Genomic DNA, 18,466 nt, shown 5'->3' with positions numbered 1-18,466 from the left:
CAGTCTTTGAAATGATCTCTACGGTACTCATTCCATCAAAAAGCAAAGAAACCAGAAATATCCCTGATTTTTATCCAAACCATCATTTATATTTAATTTTATCCCCAAAATTAAAAACAGCCATCACCTGAACCACATGAATACATAGTCGGTGTCACACAAAATAGAAAACAACCCAAGATGACAAAAGCTGCAAAATTAAAGCAGAATGATGACCTTGAATAGTTGTTGCCTGTGATGCTTGAAGTGTCCCCGACAGCAGAGATTCTAAACGAGCACGCGTGTTGCTGCAATGAAACATAAACAACAACCAGCGACACATGAACATGCGGAGAGAAAAGTGCTCTGAAAGCAGATGAATGTTTCACTGTTAAAACCAGTTTTACCAACCCAACCTGGCGACACTCAAACACGGGCTGCTACATCATTTACACAGCACGAGGAACCCACACGACGCGTATCCCTGCATTTACGTGGCTGCATATAAAACCTGCCTCGGCCTCAGCTGGCCTCCAAGCGGGCTACGATCGCTGCACCGGGTCGCTTTTGAGATTTAACCTGTGTTTAGGGGATGGAATGGGCGACAAATGGTGTAAATGTGTGCGAACGCAGGCCGTTGGTGAGGTCGGTAGCTCGTTTCGGAGCTGTGTTTTGCTTCGCTGGTCTCAACGGGAAAGACACAAACAGTAATCTATGCTGAAAAATACAGCCTCGAAAAAAGTAAATCCATACATGAAGCACTTGATGATGCTGATACAAAGTACAGTACAAGTTAAAAATGGCTCTTTGTTAGTCTTTAGGCTGGTTTTACATCAAATTAAAACTAAAAGCATACAAGTTTTTCGAGTAGCGACCTCAGGGGGTCGGAACGAAGATCTGGAATACAGGAAAGAGTCAATAAATGATAAATATGGTCTTAGCGACGCACTTTTTGTTGACAGAACGATTACGAAACATGAACAAAAGAGGGCTTCAAACACAGGATAAAGAATATAACAGCCCGGATCCCATGTTTAAAATTAAAGCAAAGAACATTGTAACCGCTAAGTTTGCCACTCAAACATTCAGGGATAATAAAGGCCTGAATTTCGACCTTCTGCTTCTGTCAGACGCTGAGATGAAATCTTTCATCCAGTAACATTACAGTAGAAAGGTGATTAAAAAGATCCAACATCTCTTATTAAAACAGTTTGATATGAACTGAAAAAAAGGCCTCTGGGGTTTCCGATCACATGCCTGCAGCATTCTGGGTTCAGTTAGGTGAGTTTAGTCCAAAGACTGAAAAGATCAAAGCAGGAAGTTCCTCTGGCAGAACAGGATACGGCATCATCGGAAACAACACAGTCAAAAAAAAAAACAGTAAATGACAGAGGGCGCAAAGGAAATTCAAGCATTTTAATTTCATTCTCTGGTTCTGCTTCTCTTTGAAACGACTCTTCAGTTAAACGTCCACAGACCGAACCACAAACGAAGGAGCAGTTCCACTCGCGTACGGATCGGGACGATGTCCGATAGCATCTAGCAAATATTAGCATCATATTCAGCTCCAGACGACACTGTTGGAGTTTTTACTGCTGAAAAAATAATTATATTGATATATTATCACACTCAAACAATCATCCAAAATACAAATAAGATATATATAAAACACCTGCTTTGCTTAAAAGGCTAATAATATTGTTTTTAAGACAAACAAGGAAGGGCAAAAAGCCAGTCCAAAAATAAGGCTAGCTAGATTGCATAGAACTTCAGTAGTGTCTAGATGCATCCAGGGTCTTTTCCTCTGTCGACTTTGGCAATTTTTGGTTCCTCGGAAGCGTCTCCTTGACTCCTGTCCATGTGAGAACATACTCAGCCTCAAATGCTTCATGTGCAGCATCAATCGTCCCAAACAACGTAAAACGAAATCACAGGAAATGTGTGTGGAGGAGCTGAGTCGGCGCTGTGTTGCGATTCTTTTGGGGAAAAAAAACCAACAAAATTTGAAGAATCTCAACCAAAAACCTTTAAACCAGGATTAAAGCATGAGAGAGAGCATTAGTTGAGTCGCCTGGAATTTGTGAAGTTCTGGACGAGGATCCAGCAAGGCCACAGCGAGGAGGACAGCTGAGATCTTCCCACTCTCGGAAACACCATAAAAGCACCATTCCGGGTCAGCAACTGTCGGAACCTCAGCAGTTCAAACCGGCCCGCACGGGCGTGCGTCTCTGCACGCGTGGGAGCCGGCGATCTCTGCCAGGAGGCGGGACGCGGCATCAGCTGACGGGGACTTCTGCTTCGGTGTCCTTCTCGGACCCTTCATCCTGGATCTCATCCGTGTTCCCTGAGTCGCTGCTGGCCACAGAGCTGAAAGAGGGAGAGCTCCTGCCGCCCTTGATCATGCGGCGGCACGTCTCCATCTGCACGTCCAGGCCCCTCTTCATGCTGCACATCTCCATGTACTCGTGCAGGTGCCGGTTCATGTCGCTCTTGGCTGTGGCCAACTCCATCTGACACAAGGGACCGTTTGCTCGTTAGACTTCACGTGGTCTCGTTTGGTCTGCCGAAGACCTCTTAAACTTCCAAAACCGAAAGCCTGGGCGTAACCTTGATACAAGCATGCAAGGAAGTTTAGATACCAACCTCGATCTGGCCAATGGTCTCTTGGTACTCCTGCTCTCTGGTCTTAAACAGTGACTCGGTTTCATCAATAAGGCTGCCAAGACTTCCATCCTGGGAGTCCTTGGAGAGAGCACAGACAGGCCTCATTCATCATGTATGAGGAACTCTTTTATCCCTCTGTCATCTCGGCTCTGCTCTGCACCAGTTTCGTGACTACACAGCGGTTTAATGACCACACAGAGGGTCACGACCCTGGGAGAGGGCTCACCGGTTCAGCCGCCTCGCCGGGGCCGTCGGCTGGACCGACGTTGGAGCAGGTCGCCAGTGCGATGGTGCACGGGATGTTGTAGTTGGCGAAGTCCTCCCACAGCAGCAGGGTCTCCTCGTTCTCCTCCCATGTCAGACTGTCGCAGTCGTCGTCTATTTCAAAGGTCTCGCGCCTGGCAACAGAGGAGTTATCTGAGCAATGTCTGCGTGGGAGAGGGAGCGGAAAGAACAGAAGACAAGAGGAAAGACGAGTGTAACAGGAGCCAGCAGAGGTCACACAACCACAGGATGTGGCGAGTAAGATGACAAAACAATTAATGACAAGAGGTTACATGGAAAGTTAGTGGAAAGGATTTTTTTGCAACAGTAAAAACACACAAAAAGAACTGCATGACAGAAACAAAGCAAATTTAACCAATTGGTGATTTATGCTTAATCAGCGCGATGCATTGAGGTTGTAATACCCCCTGTAACCACTAGATGGCGCTGAAGGCATTAACAGCGCTGCAGGAAAGCACTGAGCACTAAGAGTATCCGCAGTATTTAATTCTCTCTCAACCCTGCGCCTGTGCGTGCTTGTGCACGCGCGTGCGTGTTTTCCCGAGTCATCTCTTACAGCTGGTTGAGCATTCGCTTCATTTCATCAGTGATGTTGAGTGACGCTGGGGCCTCCTCCTCTGAAGGGCTGGGCTCGGCGTCCATCTCTGAGCTCTCCTCATCGGACACTGCTTTTCGCTCTTTCCTCCTGCAGCATGCCACAGCCCCCTGCGCACACACACACACACACACACACACACACACCAAGTAGACTAAACATTTGTTTGGGTGCCATACCTCCAACCTCCCTGCCCGTGCATAATATTACTGTGTATAAACACGTGTCTACTTTTAGCTCCTGCTGCACCCATTTGATCTGCATCTCAGCTGCAGCTTATTCCCATATTACCGGCTGATTTCGGCCTACCTTGATGCTGGAACTTTATAAATAGTCCAACTTTAATTAATCCAATTAACACGCAACCTAAGAAGCTTGACTGGCACAGGATTTAGTCTCCGGCTTTAATCAGCACTGTCGGACTTGTGCGCACCAAAAAGTTGACCCGTGGACATTTGGATTTCTTTGATCGTATATATGAGCACAGAATAGTCACAAATAGTCACAAATAGTCTCAAATGGTCACAAATGCGTAGCTGTGAAACGCTTTCTTCAGCGACTGCACCGCTGCAACAGAGGGGTCACTCAGTCCATGATGAAACCAAACACACACACACCCACACACACACACCCACCCACGCACACACAGTCGGCTCTGGCTCCATCTGAAGAGCGCTGACTTGACGCCACTCCTGAATTCATCGTTTTGCTGTCAGATGGCTCACTCACCCTCTCTGGGAGCGATCTCGCCGGACTGACGTTGAACATCTTCGTCATGTCCTCGGAGTTGCGCTGCTGGGCCACGTCGCACAGTTTGGCCGTGATGTCGATGCGTCTGCAGATGTCCATGTCCACCCTCCTGGCTTTCTCCTGGATCTTTGAGTCCAGCTCGGACATTTGCTGCAGGATCGAGGGAACCCCCATTAAGGTCAACGATTTTAAATGTGGAGCTAACATAGTAGCATTTAGTGATTGTTACTCCTTTTGAATCTGGATTTAAATCATTGCTGAAAGTGTAAACTGCTTCATTACCACTAAATCACAAACTGGTTTTTCCTGTTGCTGTAAAAGGTGGAACACTGACAAGGTATTTTTTTTTTTTCCTCTGGGAGCAGCAACAAGAGGTCACCGAATCTAGAGCAGACAGGAATTAAGGACTACGTCCCCTACGATGAACCTGCGCTTCCACGTGACTTACCCGCCTCTGGAGTCATAAACCACCAGGGAAGGAGAGTGAGAAACAAAGAAGAAAAAAAAACCTACAATGTTCAGATGCCAAACATGAAGATGAACAGGATTTAAAAAAACAAAACAATAATTCCGTCTCTGTATTTATCTATTAGCACGAATAATGCAGTATTTAGCCCCACAGGAAGCAACAGGAAGTGCTGCTTAGTGCCTGTTTTGTGTTTTGGAGGCTTTCCACCCCCTGAATGTTTCTCTTTGTCAGACAGAAAATCAGGCATTGTCGAAATACATTATGATTGTGAGTTAACGCAGCACTTATTGGCGTGAATGCTTAATCGGGCTCGGGGAAGCGCCGACGCCGCTGTTCTGAAGCCACACTTACGTCACTCATCAGACTCTTAAAGACCACGAGTTCGGCCTTCAGCCTGTCCACCTTCTCCCGCAGCTCATCCTGGATCTCTGAAGACTCCTGGGCACTCTGATCACAGCAGGGGAATTCAAACACGCCACACGGCAGATCAGTAAAGATACTGTTAGCATGCTTCTAATAACACAATAAATCCTAAGATGTGTCAAACAAGGCCATTTTACTATCTGTGTAACCGACACCACTTTACATATTCAAACCTTTTATACTGTTGTCCCCGTTTCATATTGACTAGTGTTTAGCTTTTTATGGCCAGTTCAGAGTTGAATTTTTTATTTACATAGATGATAACTGAACTGATCCAGGGACCCATTTCTGCTGCCACTGCATGTGTAAATACAGGAGGAGGCATTATTCAAATGCAGAATTCGGGGTCCTAATATGGAAGAGTTGCAAGCTGTCTGGTTATAAGAGCACTAACTAGTAGCCTGTTTAGCAAGAAACACAGCAGCAGGAGAAAACAGCTGCCATAAAAATCAAATGTATTCAAATCCTCTCCTCATATTTACCACTCCTGGCGCATCTTTGCATCCCTTTAACTCACACAAATGTGCTTGTTTTATTATGTAATCTTCATGTTCTGGGGAAGATAAAATGTTTGTTATTCTTTGGTATTCTGGAGCTTAGAAGCTGTTGTGTGACGCATCTGGGTTTGAATTGTGATGAGAGATCACTGCACGTGGGCCTGTTGCGAAACCGATGCTGAATAGAGCTACTGTATTGCCTGCATGACGCAGGTTTTTTAGGGTGTTCTTTAGAATGCGCACTTCCTCTGTTAAATCATGGCTTTTGACCTCCCAGAATTCCATGTCTCACCACAAACATCGATGTCTTCACATCAAATGTTACTAAGATCCATGTTCCCAGCCTCCGTCTCTTAACATTATGAGTCTGGAAGGATCCCATTAGTTTTGAAGCACCTCTGTCACAGAAACCTGACAAACACCGGCTCTGATGTGTAGCAGCCATTTTGGATGTGAGCTCCTAATGGCTTCTTCTTTCCTGTCTGTTTCTGTTCAGGTTTCCAGGTCCACACATCTGCCTCTGTGCTCTAAAAGGGACCAGTCCCCGGAGGATGGCATTCCACCTCTCTAACTGGGATTTTGCTGACCCAGAATCAGAGAAAAATGGACGTTTTTGTTCCTGATCGATCCCGGGAACAGCAGAGAGGAACGTGTTATAACACAGTCTCGGGTAAGGTCCTTAAAATTGATTTTCTGGCGTCCCCGATGGGCCCGTGCCGCGTTCGATGGTATCTGACACACACATCTGAGCTGAACATAAATGTTGCTGTAGATGTCACCTGCTGCATGGATTCCACCGTCGACTCCAGCTGCTCTCGTTTGGACCTTTCCTCCTCCCATCTGCAACACACAGCACAGAGGTGGGTCAATAACTCCAGAGAGCCACGGCACAGGTTAATGAGCCCTTTGTGGGAATAATTCTCCCATCTTTGATTTCAAAATGTCCTTGTCAGTGGGGGATCAGGCGCCACCCCTCTGCTTTCAGCCCTTTGTCTTCCTGTTCCTTTGTACGATCTTTACAACCCCTGGGCCTCAAATAAAAAGCAAAGAATGGAGCTCCACCCTCCTCCAAACACTTCTCATGAATAGTTTGGCTCATTGCACATAAACGTCCATGAGTATGAAAACAGTCCTGCAGGACTGTTTCTGCTCAATCCCAAATTCCTTCCAGTGATGGAATTCCTTTAAAGCCCGTTGTCCCGACAAGGAAGACAGCGTTAGAATTCCATTTACCTCCCCAACTTTTTAAATATTTTTTGGGGAAAACAAAATTGGACTGAATTGCAGAGTTGATTTCACGCTTCCCTCTGTGCACATACATTTCCCACACGCTCTCCATCTGCAGTCGCTTATGCTGCAACGCAGTTTTGGGCTGAGAAATTCCACAAATTCCCCCAACGACATTCCAACCACGGCTTTAAGCACCCTCACACTGGAACTGTGATTCTCAGATAAACCCATTCTTTAGGGTGATAATGCAGCTGCCATTCTAATTATGGCTAATAACCTATTACTTTACATTTAGCAGGCCACAGGCGACAGGTGACCAATCACACGGAGGAGCTGCAGAAATAGGAAGTCTAAAAATACCCCCAGCACCACCACAGTAGCATAAATCTCTCCCCCTCCCCTCGTGATCACATTACTCATGTTAACAGTAAAACAGAGACATATGAAACATCTTTAACAGTTCTGTGTCGGTCCGTTAGGCTCCTCTGGGCCCCCAACGTAGGTGCTGAGTCACAGCGTGGAACAGGAGCCCATTCAGGTTTCTGCAGTAACCATCCTGCATCCCTGTGATGATGATGACGAGCCACTGTGGCCCACATGGACGGTTCCAGTGGACAGTAATATGAGACAGACTCCAGAGTGTTTCACAGCATCAGCACTTTCTTTCTCTTCAACTTTTTCTTTTTAAATTCTCATTGCTTATGCTGTCTTTCCATTCTATTTCTGTCCTCAGCCCTCACCCAGCACTTATACTGTATATAATGCATATAATAATAATGGCTCAATTGTGGTTAATTATACTTTTAGTAGTCATAGTCATTTCCATATTGCAATGTCGTTTGACTTTAGCAGAGTCCATTTTAACACAGAAGATGATGATTGTTAACATCATGGAGTGATAGGCTAGTTTAAACAGCACACATCTGCCCACATGTGCTCCGAAGGGGAGACAGCTGAAATGACATTGTTGCAGAATTGTGGGTCATTTTTATGTGTGGCTGTTATTACGTACAAATGCAAACGTGGTCAGAAGTTGCTTTTAGAACCTGGAGCCATGCTTTTATTCAGGACACTCAGAATGAACACAGTCTAATTAGAGGGAAGTGTTCTGTGCAGGGTGTGCCAGCCGGCGCTCTGATTACATCCGTGCTCTAAAAATGCAGCCAGCGCTGCTCCGCCGTCACCCACACACCCGCCCGTCTGCAGCAGGTTTCCCAATAAGGTCACCGGAGTCCGGGACCGCATCGCCTCCCCGCAGACACAGACTTGGCTGTGCATCATAAAGTGTGTGATCGCACCCTGAATAAAACACCTCCTTATTCCCTTCAGTAGGATCAAACCGACTGATTGACAAAATCGGGCATCCGAGTGTCGACTTAACAACCGTTTGTACCGGCGGCCGTCTCCAGGCGTCCAGATGAGAGCGTCTGATCCAAACAGAGAGGGCGTCCGAGCAGCCACAGCTGCACCGCTGGTATCTACTGGAACACACCCAGAGTCTCCTTACAAGGACAAAAGACCTCAGGACATTGTCAGCTGCCAAAGCTGCTGTTCGTTCAGGATGTGTGACTCAAAAATGAGTCAGAATCAAGAATTTTCTCACCTCCATTCTCATATAAAAGTGGAAGTTTTGAAAAGGCCACGATTCCTGGGGATTTTAATTTGTTGAACAATTTGCCTTTAATTCTGACTATTGTTGAAGACAAATAAACAGATGTATATTGAGAGGTACAGAATTACATGTTGTGAAAATGGTTAAAAAAAGGATTGCTGCACAATAACATTCCTGCAACACTCCCCATCCTGTGCGGTTATGTCTGGGATTTGTCAGCCGTCTGAAAGTTGTGTGGACGAGTCCACATCTGTAACAACAAAAACACAGAGAAAGGTCGGCAGCTTTCAGAATCCTTAGACTTAATTCAGCTCTGCCTCTGTTAGGAGGAATTATACTTATTTCTCTGATGCTCCAACCTTAACAGTCCTACCACTAGTTATGAAACAGGCGGTAAATACCTAAGGAGAACAGGGAAACGTCTGAGGTGTGGCGGCGTCTCAACGCACAAAACCTTAGCTACTCATAACAAATACAATTAAAGTCAGACAACACCCAGTGTAAAGCAGTGAAGTGGAAAACATAAAAGGGCGGAACTTATCGCTCTGCAAACATTAAAGGATAACCTCAAAGTGTGATCTAAAGCAACAAGACACACATGAGGCTTTCCAATCCCCCCGGATTAGTCACTCTCCATTTTTTAATCTGAAAAATAATTGTAAAAAAAAAAAAACTAACTTTACTTTAAGTAAATTCAGAGCTCCTTCTACCAGATGTTTTCCAGTGTAAACAGCTGTTAGTCTGCAGACACTAGGGAGGATTAAATGACAGTTTTAACCTGGGGCAGCTCCACAGACACCCAGGCTCCATGTCAAATCCTGGAAATTGGAGTAAAAACTGGTCTTTTCGAGTATATTATTGTGCCTCCAAAAATGTTTTCTAAATTGCAGCTATGAATCCAAATGCAAGGATTTTAGCTCTTGTCTTCACTGACAAAGCGGAGACAGGAAGTGCTATATGACCAGAGCCCGGGGGATCGATACAGCAGGCTACATGCAGGGCAAACACCTCAGCTGCTCACATCATGTGCAGACACTGACAGCTTTCATTAATCACATCTGAGCACGCACGTGACTCCTGGGCACGAGCCGTGACGCCTATGGGGGTCTGAGATGTCTCCTCGCAGCTACATACAGGCTGGGCTACTCAGTTATTTTCAGAACCCCCTTCTCTCAATAATCACAGCAGGATGGGAGGAGCATGATGGGAATGGAGATGGAAATGGGGAGTAATGTCAGGCTCTGGGGATAGGTGGGTGGGGGGGGCCCTATAGTAGGTCATCGATCAGATGCCATGGCGCTCTGTAATCTATAGTGTTCCCAGACTCCAGAGGGACACATGTGTAGCATGCTAATGATGAGGCCGAGGGAAACGGATCAGGCGAACACACGTGAGGCAGGCGTGAGGGGGTCTCTGCTGTCAGGCCGACACACCAAGGTCAAAGCTCGTTTCATTTCCTTTGTGTCCATGGAAACGGCGCCACCGCCCTGCACATAAGGAAACGCGTATAAAGATCCTGGGCTTGCTGGTGTGAGCTGGGTAAAAACTCCTGAAAGGATCATCGCTCATCAGCCGAGCAGACTTAAATATAGACGCTCCGAGGCAGGCGGGACAGAAACGTACCCCAGTGACGGCAGACATTTTCCCAAGGCAGCGTGATGTCAGAGCTTCCTCAAGACTGGACTCAACATAAAGGATGTTGACTTCCTTTTGAAATGTAATTTTAATTCTTATCTCAAAGTACGTGATGGTTTGGGTGGTATTTAATGGCCCATCAGCAGGAGGGTGAATTGGCATGTTTTAAATGATGGGAACTCGATTTTTCTCAGATCCAAAATCAATGACCTGTGACCTTAAACACTGGAGAATCTATAGAGACAAACTGTACCGGCTGTTCCCTGCCAGAGCCCCCGTGTTACCCTTTCATTTTGTTATTTCTGCCATAACTTGATGATGAATTGATTTTTCTTGGACCATCTGAACACTCTTAAAAGTCTTGACACAGGCTGTGAATAATGGGTGTGGACCTGCATGGACATTAACATGAGCGGACATATGTGGTGCGTCTACGCTGTGTAATCTTAATCACGTATTAAGTCTGTTGAGGACTGATCCTGAACTGCTGTTAAACTGTTCCATTTAAAAGAACCCGTCTTTTCTACAGCATCCTGGATGTTCATGGTTGATCCATGAGTTGAAGAGCTACAAAAGCACCTTTACTCTTAATGCAATGTAAAACACAAAACCGATGTAAAGACATTCGACCTCTGTCCTATTTTACGTATCTGCATATCTGAATACTTTTACCTTCATTTAAAAACTTCAGAAGTCACAGAAGTCAGAAATAACCATTTGAACCATTTGAGGTTACAACACATATTTGGAACAGTTTAATTTTAAAGCTTCCTGCTGTTCCTGATGCTGATCAAGTATCTTCAAACAAGCCGAGCCGGGTTAAATTGAACTTTACACCATGACCGATCACGCTGACCATAAAAGGTCAGCAGAGGCTGGAACGCTGAAACGTTCCTCTCTGCTTCTGTAGTCGGCCTGCAGGGCTCGTCTTTATCTGAAGCATTTCAGAGTTGTGGCCAGTAACATTTTGACTTGCAGGGAGGCTCCCTCCATGAGAAAATACAGACAGCTTATTAACAACAGGCATCCCAGAAGAGGAGCGATAAAAAAAATCCTGATGGTGTGCAGCTTTTCACTGAACTTTCAGTTAGACCAAATTACAATGATATATATTTTACTCAATGCAAATCTGAACAGTTTAGTTTTTGTTTTAATATACAATGTAGCCATAGAGAGTGTTTGAAGCAGCAGTTTATCCTCATGAATAACTCGATTATGCTGGTATTAGTCTCATTAGTTGCAGGACAGAGGTCAGTGAATATGTTTGCATATCTGACTGCAGCATTTTCATATTTAGACGGGCTGTTAGCTCGGTATCAGCTGATGCACGCACCTCCACACCCTGCCCAAGGTGCACGTATGGATCAGTGCAAAACCAAATGGAATAATGTGAGATGTGAGGCAGGTCGTTCTAATATGGCGTGCTCAACTGGAGTTATCGTGTTCAATCATCAGGTCGTAGTTCAGGAGTGGGTCTCAGATCCTGATTCCAGTCCAGGAGTCTGAGGTTTTAATCCCAGTACCCGAAAAATATTAAATCTTAAATGTATTTGAGTTGAAATTATCATCTCTCCTGAGCATAAATATCCCATTTAAGACTTATTGTTGCGGAGTTCTTGGTGCAGTCAAGAGCTTGGTGCTGTCAACATGTGATCACAGAGCTGTAGTTCTGCCTGATCACAGTATATCTATTACGAGATGCAACTCCAACACCGAACAATATAATTACAGTGTGAAGTATGAAAAGGTTTGGATCCGCCCCTTTATTTTGAGACAGTGTTGCAACAAGCAAAACCATCCATCCTGACCTGGACCGACAACGCTTCTACATTTGCTTTTCCGTGGCCGTATGGGCTGGAGCTTTTTCCTCTTTGCACAAGCATTATGAAGTAATCTACCAAAGCCTGTCATTACCATCCTCTCCCTGACTTGAGTTGTGCCACAGCTCCGTTCAAGCTTCAGGGGGAAAAACACACTGCAATAATTTACCTGGAAAAATATCATTATCTAACAATTTAAGATCTTCAAACACCTTGAAGACAAACGGATAATTGTTCATGCCTGGATCAGTTCCTTGATCTGTTCAGCGTGTGCCTTTGTAGAAACCTGAGCGGGTTGTTTCGCCCCTGATCTAGCCTCAACCTATTAACAATTATAGATTAACAAACGCCAACTTTTGAAGTCCAGAGAATGCGTGACTCCTATGACACTGTTAGAGTGATTTCACTGCAGCATTTATTGACTCTGAGCTCCGTGTTCAGCGCTGCAGGGGAACAATAGTGAAGCTGCTTATTACTGTATTCTGCAGCAAAGCGGCTGATGTAAAGTCTATTTCCCCTGCAGTGCCACTCTACATTTTTTCCCCAGCCAATTCCCGTCACTGTGGTTTGCCCCTCAATAATAAAATGCTAATACACATCTCTGAGCTGCCGGTGCAGACGCTTGATGGTTCAGCTGATAAAAGTCACGTTTTTTTGTGAGGCAACAGCCCGCAAGCCTGGGCCGGGCCCTGGTGGGGCCGCAGGAACGCTAACGATCGTCATCTCTGTTGTGAATTCTCCTTGGTCAGGGTGTTTACTGTCAGCTTAGGTGAAACATCTGCGTACACACACCTGCAGGACGAAGCCCAGGAGCAAACATCTCTGCGACTGCTCCATTTAAAGGGGATTTCTTCACCGCAAATGGCGAACAAAGAACTCCAGATCTCGTCCCGTTGACCAGATTCATAACAGATCCATAACAGCTCCTGTCTGTATTTTAAAAGCCTGATACACCCCTTCCTGTCCTTTTGTCCACCACAATAATGCAGAACTCATCCATACAGACTTGAAGCATTCAGGACAAAAGGACCGGGATCATATGAGCCACAGGTGCTCCATCTCTCAGGAATCATCCTCACCCAAAGAAGTGACATTACCAATCATTCAAAATGTGGTCTTTTTGTCCATTTTTTGTAATGAATCCATTGTGTTTTGTCAGCACATTCATATCTTTGATAAAAGAGTTCCGTTTCCACATTTACTGAACGGGCCTGAACAAAAATGTGCTTGTTTGATTTTTATTTTTTTTCCCTGTGAATTAAAAACTTTCAGGTAGCACTTATGGATCTGGCTGAAACACAAGTGAACTTCCCAAATGCTTTAACATGCCACCACTGCTCCCAGCTGCATCGATAACCATGAATATTCAAGCACGGAGAGAACAGAAATACTCTTCTGCTACTCCAACACAGATCATTAATACATTCTTTCTGCTCTATCTGAGTCTGACTCTGTACATTTTCTGGGTATCTCTCGGTTTTCTCTTCAACTCCAGTCGGTGGCTCTGTGTTTCAGCTCCTCAGTTACCCCAGTCCTTCTAAAACCATTATCCCAAATCAATTACTCAGTGCTCACTTACTCTTTAACCATTCAGTCTTGTTAAATGGTGAAGCATTTGTGGTTGAAACTCCAGTTTAGAACATTGACTACCGTCCCCGAACAGCAAGCCTTCAGAAGTGTCTCCCCATTAGCACTTAACTGCAACACAGTTAAAGTCCCCAAAAACGAAAGAAGCAGAGATGAGATTGAACTCAGAGGACAGATGCCAAATGTGATGTGATATTAAAAAAAAATCTATAACTGTTCTATAGATGCTGTTGCTGTTAAAGCTGAAAATTAGATTTAAAGTATTCCGTTTTAGTGCAAAACACGGCCAGTGCAGAAACGATAAAAGACCAGGCAGACAGGAAAAGGGAGTGAGAGGGAGGGCGAGGGCTGTAGACTTGGTGAACCTCGCTCCCTTTCTTCCCTGTGTATCTCAGCAGCAGGGAGTCTTCCACTTCCAGAGGCCCCCAGTGCAGAGCTGCAGCGGCTGCGTGCCAGGATGCAGTGCAGGGCTGGCTGAAGGGTGAAGGCTCGGTGCTAGGTGACGGCTTAGAGAAAATCCCTTTAATGAATAGACGGCCTGGATTACGCAAGGCGGGTCAGCAGCAAAGACTGAGGCCGAAGAGCTCATCTGGGTTGAACTTAATAGAGAAACACGACTTAGTAGAGGGCAACCGTCTGCTTTGGGGTGGCAGAATAAATCACCCTGCTGTTTCATCACGTCACCCCCCTGAATTGTCTCCAAAGCGACGCTCAAAGCAGGAAGCACAAAGTAAAACAGATCAGTCTGAGGAAAGCATCTTAGCCGAATTCTTGCTGCATTGATCTGAATTCAGCAGTGTGTGAATTATTCATGCAGGGGGACTACGCCTTGGGGGCGGGGGGTGGAATCACAATACAGCCCATCTCTGACATCCTGAGATCCAGTATCACTGCTGCCTGAACACTGTCCATCCCCTCCATTTTTTATCAACCCTTCCTAATCAGGGTCAAAGGTCACCGCATACTAACAGAGGAGATTTAGAATCACGCAAATGTGCATGTTTTTAGACTGCGGGAGGGAATGAGGTGACCGTGCGCCTTCCCAGAGAGCCCTGGGGAAGGGTGAACTTATCTGAAATGTATCAGCAAATTTGCAAGCAAAACAATCCTTTCTAAAATACCCCTTCATCCACATGTAAATTACAAACAAATACCTCCGTCAGTTGGCGTCTTCAGCGTCAGCCACTGTTTTCGCAACCTTCTATGCGCCATCACATGCTGGCGACAGTTCCTCAGACTCAATGACATGGAAGTGATGACTTTTATAAAGGTGTAATGCAGTGAGACGATACCAGAGAGGATGAGGGCGCTGCTGTTGACCTCCATCGTCCTGCTTTGATGGAAGGCAGGCAATGTGACAGGAGTCAGTGTTCATAGCCTGAAACCTGTCCTGTATGTTAGTGGCTGGGCCACACGGAGGGAGCCTTTGTACATTAGAAGGCATGAACAGGTCCTAACTGTGTGATAAAGATCAAATTAGTCCGTGATGTGGCACAAGCCAGTAAAGAGCTTTTGTCCAGATCCACAAATACATCCTGTAACTGCAATAGAACCACATTATTCCCTGCTAATAGAAAACGGAGTAAAGCTGACTGGGAAATATAATGTAGGTCAGTACAGGCAGGAGGTTCGTTAAATGTTCTGCTTAAGGGAGGCATCAAAGATTATTTATTTCACATGCTTTACTGGGCTGATAAGAAAAAGAAAACAAGTATATTTACTTACATGATTTCAAATAACCGCTGTGAAATGTGCACAGATTTAGTCGAAAAATTTGATCTGTATTTATCACTTTGTCTGCACACAATGAAGTTGTATCCACGTGTCTCTGTGTGTGGAGTTGCTCCTCTAACGCAGTTTCACATGTGAACCCCACCCATGGCCAATAAATGTCTGAGACACACCCATTGCGCAGTTTACTTCCAGGAATTCCCAAATTAGGATGAGAACAGCAAAACTATTTATTTATTTATTGCCTCAACCTCGGCTACGATGAAGGTAGGTAAAAACGAGGGACTGCTTCATCTGAGTCCAGAGGCTGATCACAACACCATTTTTTATCCTTAAATGTTCCTTTAAGTAACTAAAGGGGAAATCTACGAGCAAAATAACCTCGTTCCAACCAGCCTAATCAAACTTCAGAGGCGTAAAACTTTTAAAGGACTGTAAAATGATAGTCAAGCACCTCCTGGTGCCAGAGTAAGGGCCAAATTAGAAATGTATCAGCTGGTCGTCTGCACCCTTGTGTGTGTCCACACTGGTGAGGCCTTCATAAATCAGCCTGGGAGATGTGCCTTACAAAGCCGCCTGCGTGACACAGAGGGAGGAGGCGGGGTCGACGCTGACAGAGAGCCGAGTGAAGGACGAAGTAAAGGCTCAGAAAAGGCTCTGCAGGACGGGGCTCGTGGGATTGAACGCTGAACGTGACTGTAGTTAAGAGGATTTAGCGGCAGTGACGCAATTACCGAGCTCAGAGAAGGAATGTAAGGGGCAGGAAAAGAGAGGTTTTCTTTATAATGGGCCAATACTGACTCAAAAGTGCAACCTTTAGTCTTCAGTCAGCTTTCAGAAGTATGACCAGACACCCAAAATAGTACCTAGTACTATGCTCATAAGTCATGTTCAACATGCAGCTCACCAATAAATTTTAGTGAATTAAACCACAGACACTCCCTCTGTGCTGGAGGAGACCCAAATATTTAAACCCCAACAGCCGTTTTCAATTTGCCCATTCATCTTCGGGAGTGGATGAGCACAAAAAAGGAAATGCTGGTCTTACGCAGAATGACTGGACAGGATGCGGAGCTTCCCAGAAGAGTGGGACCCACATTCTGTGTCTGGACACTCACGGGAAAGTCGGCATTCGTAACAGCTGACCTCACACTGCCAGAGTTTGTGTGTGTGTGTGTGTGTGTGTGTGTGTACGGGGGGAGGGGGTGACACTGCCTGGCATGTATCCCATCACCAAAAAAAACAGACAGGCCAGCAGTGGCGTGGGTCAGCCGGGGACGCTGCAGCAACCCCTCCAGGAAACCCAGAGAATGTGAGAATAGCCAAAGGAATTTCCTCAAATGTGTGTGAGAAACATTAGTCCAGCTCATCCACTGTAAGTTAAAACTGCCTCAAGCATAATACCGGCGTGAAATCTCGGTGAACCACGCGGCGAGGCGTCATTGGGCAAGCCACGCCCACACGGGGGCAGAAAGAAGTCCTGCTGGAAGTGACGGGCACATGTGAACAATGGAGGCTCTCAGAGATCGTTTCCTTCATGATTGATGTTTATATCTGCCTGATGGATCAATTCAGGGTGGCCATGACAGACAATAAACCCCTGGGTGTGATTGTGCTGACAGGTGATATATGAGTCAGTTTTAATGGGACTGGTTAGTTCTATGTTTGAGTTTAATTGAAGTTTTGGAATGAATAATTGTTAATAATTGTTTCCGTCTGCAGCTGACGGGAACGTGTCAGCAGAGCGCATCTACACCATGCGATGTTCCGTTTCTGCTCGACTCTTCAGTAGTTTCCTTCTTTATGTCTCATTTTCTCAGGCAAAATCGCCCAAACCAGAAACTTCAGTTCAGAATTCAGGGAAGTGAATCATTGTAGAGCTTAGAGAATAAGTGTTTTAGTTTACAAAAAACAATGCTAAACGTGTTTCCCGTTTATGAACTAATACAAACCAACATTTAAAAAAGCAATACTCCAATTTTAACAAGTCCTATTTTATATACTATTGTGAAAATGCGATGGTGTGACTCTCAATCAGTATTAATTTATCCGTTGTGTTTATTTAGGAAAACAAAAAACTACCAGGTAATTGTAATAAAGTGTGTTAAATAGTGGATGTGGAGCAGGAACACATCTTGAATGATTTTTTGACTGGGCTTTTTACTCACTTTGTCCTGTACTGGTCCCTTTCCCGCTTGACTTTGGCCAGCACGTTATAAAGAGCCCTCAGTTCCGGGGTAATGGTGTCTATTTGGACCCCGACTCCGTCCGGGTGCATCCACGTCACTCCAGGCCCTTGCAGGGTCTCAAAGCGCTCCCCTTGCCTCCGGACGTGGGTAAAGCTCCAGATGGTGCCCGGCAGTCGAGGTTCCGCTCCGTCCGTCTGCACGGCAACCTCACGGGCGTAAATGTGGCGGTACTGCTGTCTCTCCAAAGCCTGCTGAAGTTGACCCTCCAGTAGCTTATTCCTCCTTTCCAGCTCGTGAACCTTGGCCAGAAAGCAGCGGAATCGCAGGTTGAGCGTTTTCAGCACATGGATGTTGGAGCCCAGGTCGTTCCGCAGGGCGCTGGTCACCGCACCGGAGCCGCCGGGGCCGCAGACCGGAGCGGGCGCAGGGTCGGCCACAAAGAGCGAGTTCATGTTGGAAAACATCAACAGCCGGTACTCCACCTGTGTCTGGTTCGGGCGCGGCAAACAGTGTCAGTTTTATCTCATCATATCCCTTCGGTGTCCTCCCGCAGGGCTTTTACCTCACAATGCAGATGCGGAGAGAGATTATGAGGATGGAAGCTGGTTAGCATCACCGTCCCTGCTGGATGGTCAGTCACAACGCAAGAAAACTGCAGCACAAGCAGATATTAATCCCAGAAAGTCCTTTCTGATGAGGCATCGTTACCTTCCTGGGGAGCCAGAGGACTGTCGCAGACCACAACAAGCAGCAGCCGCAGCAGCAGCACCTCCCGTCAGCCTCATCGCTGCGTCTGTGTGTCAGGAGCTGCTGGTGCTGGACCCGGTTCGCACAATCCGGACAAAAGCGTCCACCCTCTCTGCCTCTATCCGGTATCCATGTGGTGCGGTCGGAAGGTGTCAGGGCAGAGGACGTCGGAGGCCGGCCTCCTCGTGAGGTGCGCGGTTCATGTTGCGAAGTGCCAAACTCCGCACCGTTACCCACGCTGGCCCCGCCCACG

At 46.0% G+C, this 18,466-nt stretch overlaps 1 protein-coding gene and 1 long non-coding RNA gene across 3 annotated transcripts; one reads left to right on the top strand and one right to left on the bottom strand.

Annotated features, from left to right (window-relative positions):
• Positions 1-64: 64 nt before the first annotated feature.
• On the bottom strand, positions 65-18,025 carry iffo2b (intermediate filament family orphan 2b). 2 transcript variants are annotated; one of them, XM_029826685.1, is made up of 8 exons: positions 17,446-18,025; positions 6,442-6,502; positions 5,094-5,189; positions 4,253-4,423; positions 3,485-3,633; positions 2,870-3,071; positions 2,623-2,721; positions 65-2,489 (listed from the first exon to the last, which is right to left on the bottom strand). In XM_029826685.1, the coding sequence occupies exons 1-8, from the start codon at positions 17,928-17,930 to the stop codon at positions 2,256-2,258; spliced, it is 1,497 nt and encodes a 498-aa protein (XP_029682545.1). In that variant the 5' UTR covers positions 17,931-18,025; the 3' UTR covers positions 65-2,255. The 2 variants fall into 2 exon arrangements, with proteins under 2 accessions (XP_029682545.1, XP_011612316.2); XM_011614014.2 differs by having other exon boundaries at positions 68-2,489; positions 2,870-3,041.
• LOC115246858 (uncharacterized) lies at positions 16,781-17,175 on the top strand. Its single transcript, XR_003885952.1, has 2 exons — positions 16,781-16,899; positions 17,000-17,175. It is a non-coding gene; the product is annotated as an uncharacterized lncRNA (long non-coding RNA).
• Positions 18,026-18,466: the final 441 nt, after the last annotated feature.

This window comes from Takifugu rubripes, chromosome 19 (genome assembly GCF_901000725.2).
Source record: "Takifugu rubripes chromosome 19, fTakRub1.2, whole genome shotgun sequence".
Classification (NCBI taxonomy): Eukaryota; Metazoa; Chordata; class Actinopteri; order Tetraodontiformes; family Tetraodontidae; genus Takifugu; species Takifugu rubripes.
The sequence above is the reverse complement of the archived record's forward strand: the minus strand, read 5'-3'. Positions and strand labels throughout refer to the sequence as shown.